General features: G+C 43.9%; 1 protein-coding gene across 1 annotated transcript; it reads left to right on the top strand.

Moving 5' to 3' along the window:
• Nucleotides 1-203: 203 nt before the first annotated feature.
• LOC124894886 (zinc finger A20 and AN1 domain-containing stress-associated protein 8-like) lies at nucleotides 204-575 on the top strand. Its single transcript, XM_047405381.1, has one exon. It carries the CDS (start codon nucleotides 204-206, stop codon nucleotides 573-575), a length of 372 nt encoding a protein of 123 aa, XP_047261337.1.
• The last annotated feature ends 441 nt before the right edge of the window (nucleotides 576-1,016 follow it).

Below are 1,016 nucleotides of genomic sequence, written 5' to 3'. Positions count from 1 at the left end.
GGGAAGTATAAGGTGATGAGCTGGTTCTCCCGGTCCTCCTCGGTTATGGGTGCCAGTCCGCCTCAATAGGATTTGAGGCGTGACACTTGTGGTGTTGAACTTGACTTGTTAACTGCAGAAATGGAGTCATCTAAAGAGACAGGTTGTCAAGCTCCAGAAGACCCCGTATCAATGACTGTGATTTTTTCGGTAGTGCAGCTACGATGAATATGTGTTCCATGATACTACTGAAGCAAGACTATGCAAAGCTTGCAGCTGCATCCGGCAAAGACGGCGTATGCAGAAGCTCAAGCAGCGATGAATCAGAACTTACTCTTGCTGGTGCCGCGGTTGCATCTGCAGATTTAGCCTCTCAGATTTCACAAGTTAAGTCAAAAGAGGGTTTGAGAAAGTGCACAGCTTGTCGTAAGCATGTGGGATTAACGGGGTTCAGTTGCAAAAGTGGTGATCTTTTCTGCGCAGTTCATCATTATTCAGGCAAACACAACTGCCCGTTTGATTATAGGAATGCTGGTCAGAATGCAATAGCAAAAGCAAATCCTATCATCATAGCAGAAAAGCATAATAAGATCTAACAAGCACCTATCGAAAGGTTGTATGAACTGAAGCAATGTCCATCTTTCGATAAGTTGGCCTCGTCTTATAGGGTGACGATAAATGTTTTGTGTGGGGGTGGGGGTGGGGGGTACCCTAGAGCCTAGATAATCCTGGTGTGTAAGTTATTTATGATCTTGTTGCACATTTTCATGGAATTTGTTCTTGTTTTTTCCCCATTTCTTGGATCCTTGTGTAGTATAATATGCATAATGTAGGTCATCTTGAGGAATTTGACATTCACACATCCGCGTTTTGAAATCCTGAATTCGCCTCCGTGCATTCTTCAAGATTCCAAAGTCTCCTTTGTGTATCAATAATGTAGAGTTTTTTTTTGTAGAGATGTCAATATGGTTTGGCTCAGCCCATCCGAGCTAGCCCACACGGGCTTTGAGTTTGACGGGTCAGGTTGGGCTAGCTAA

Source organism: Capsicum annuum, unplaced genomic scaffold (genome assembly GCF_002878395.1).
Source record: "Capsicum annuum cultivar UCD-10X-F1 unplaced genomic scaffold, UCD10Xv1.1 ctg78106, whole genome shotgun sequence".
Lineage (NCBI taxonomy): Eukaryota > Viridiplantae > Streptophyta > Magnoliopsida > Solanales > Solanaceae > Capsicum > Capsicum annuum.
This window is presented reverse-complemented; position numbering and strand designations above follow the sequence as displayed.

What these genes read in the sequence shown, in the direction of transcription:
- LOC124894886 (XM_047405381.1), top strand. Translation starts at nt 204, where the DNA reads ATGAATATGTGTTCCATGATACTACTGAAGCAAGACTATGCAAAGCTT.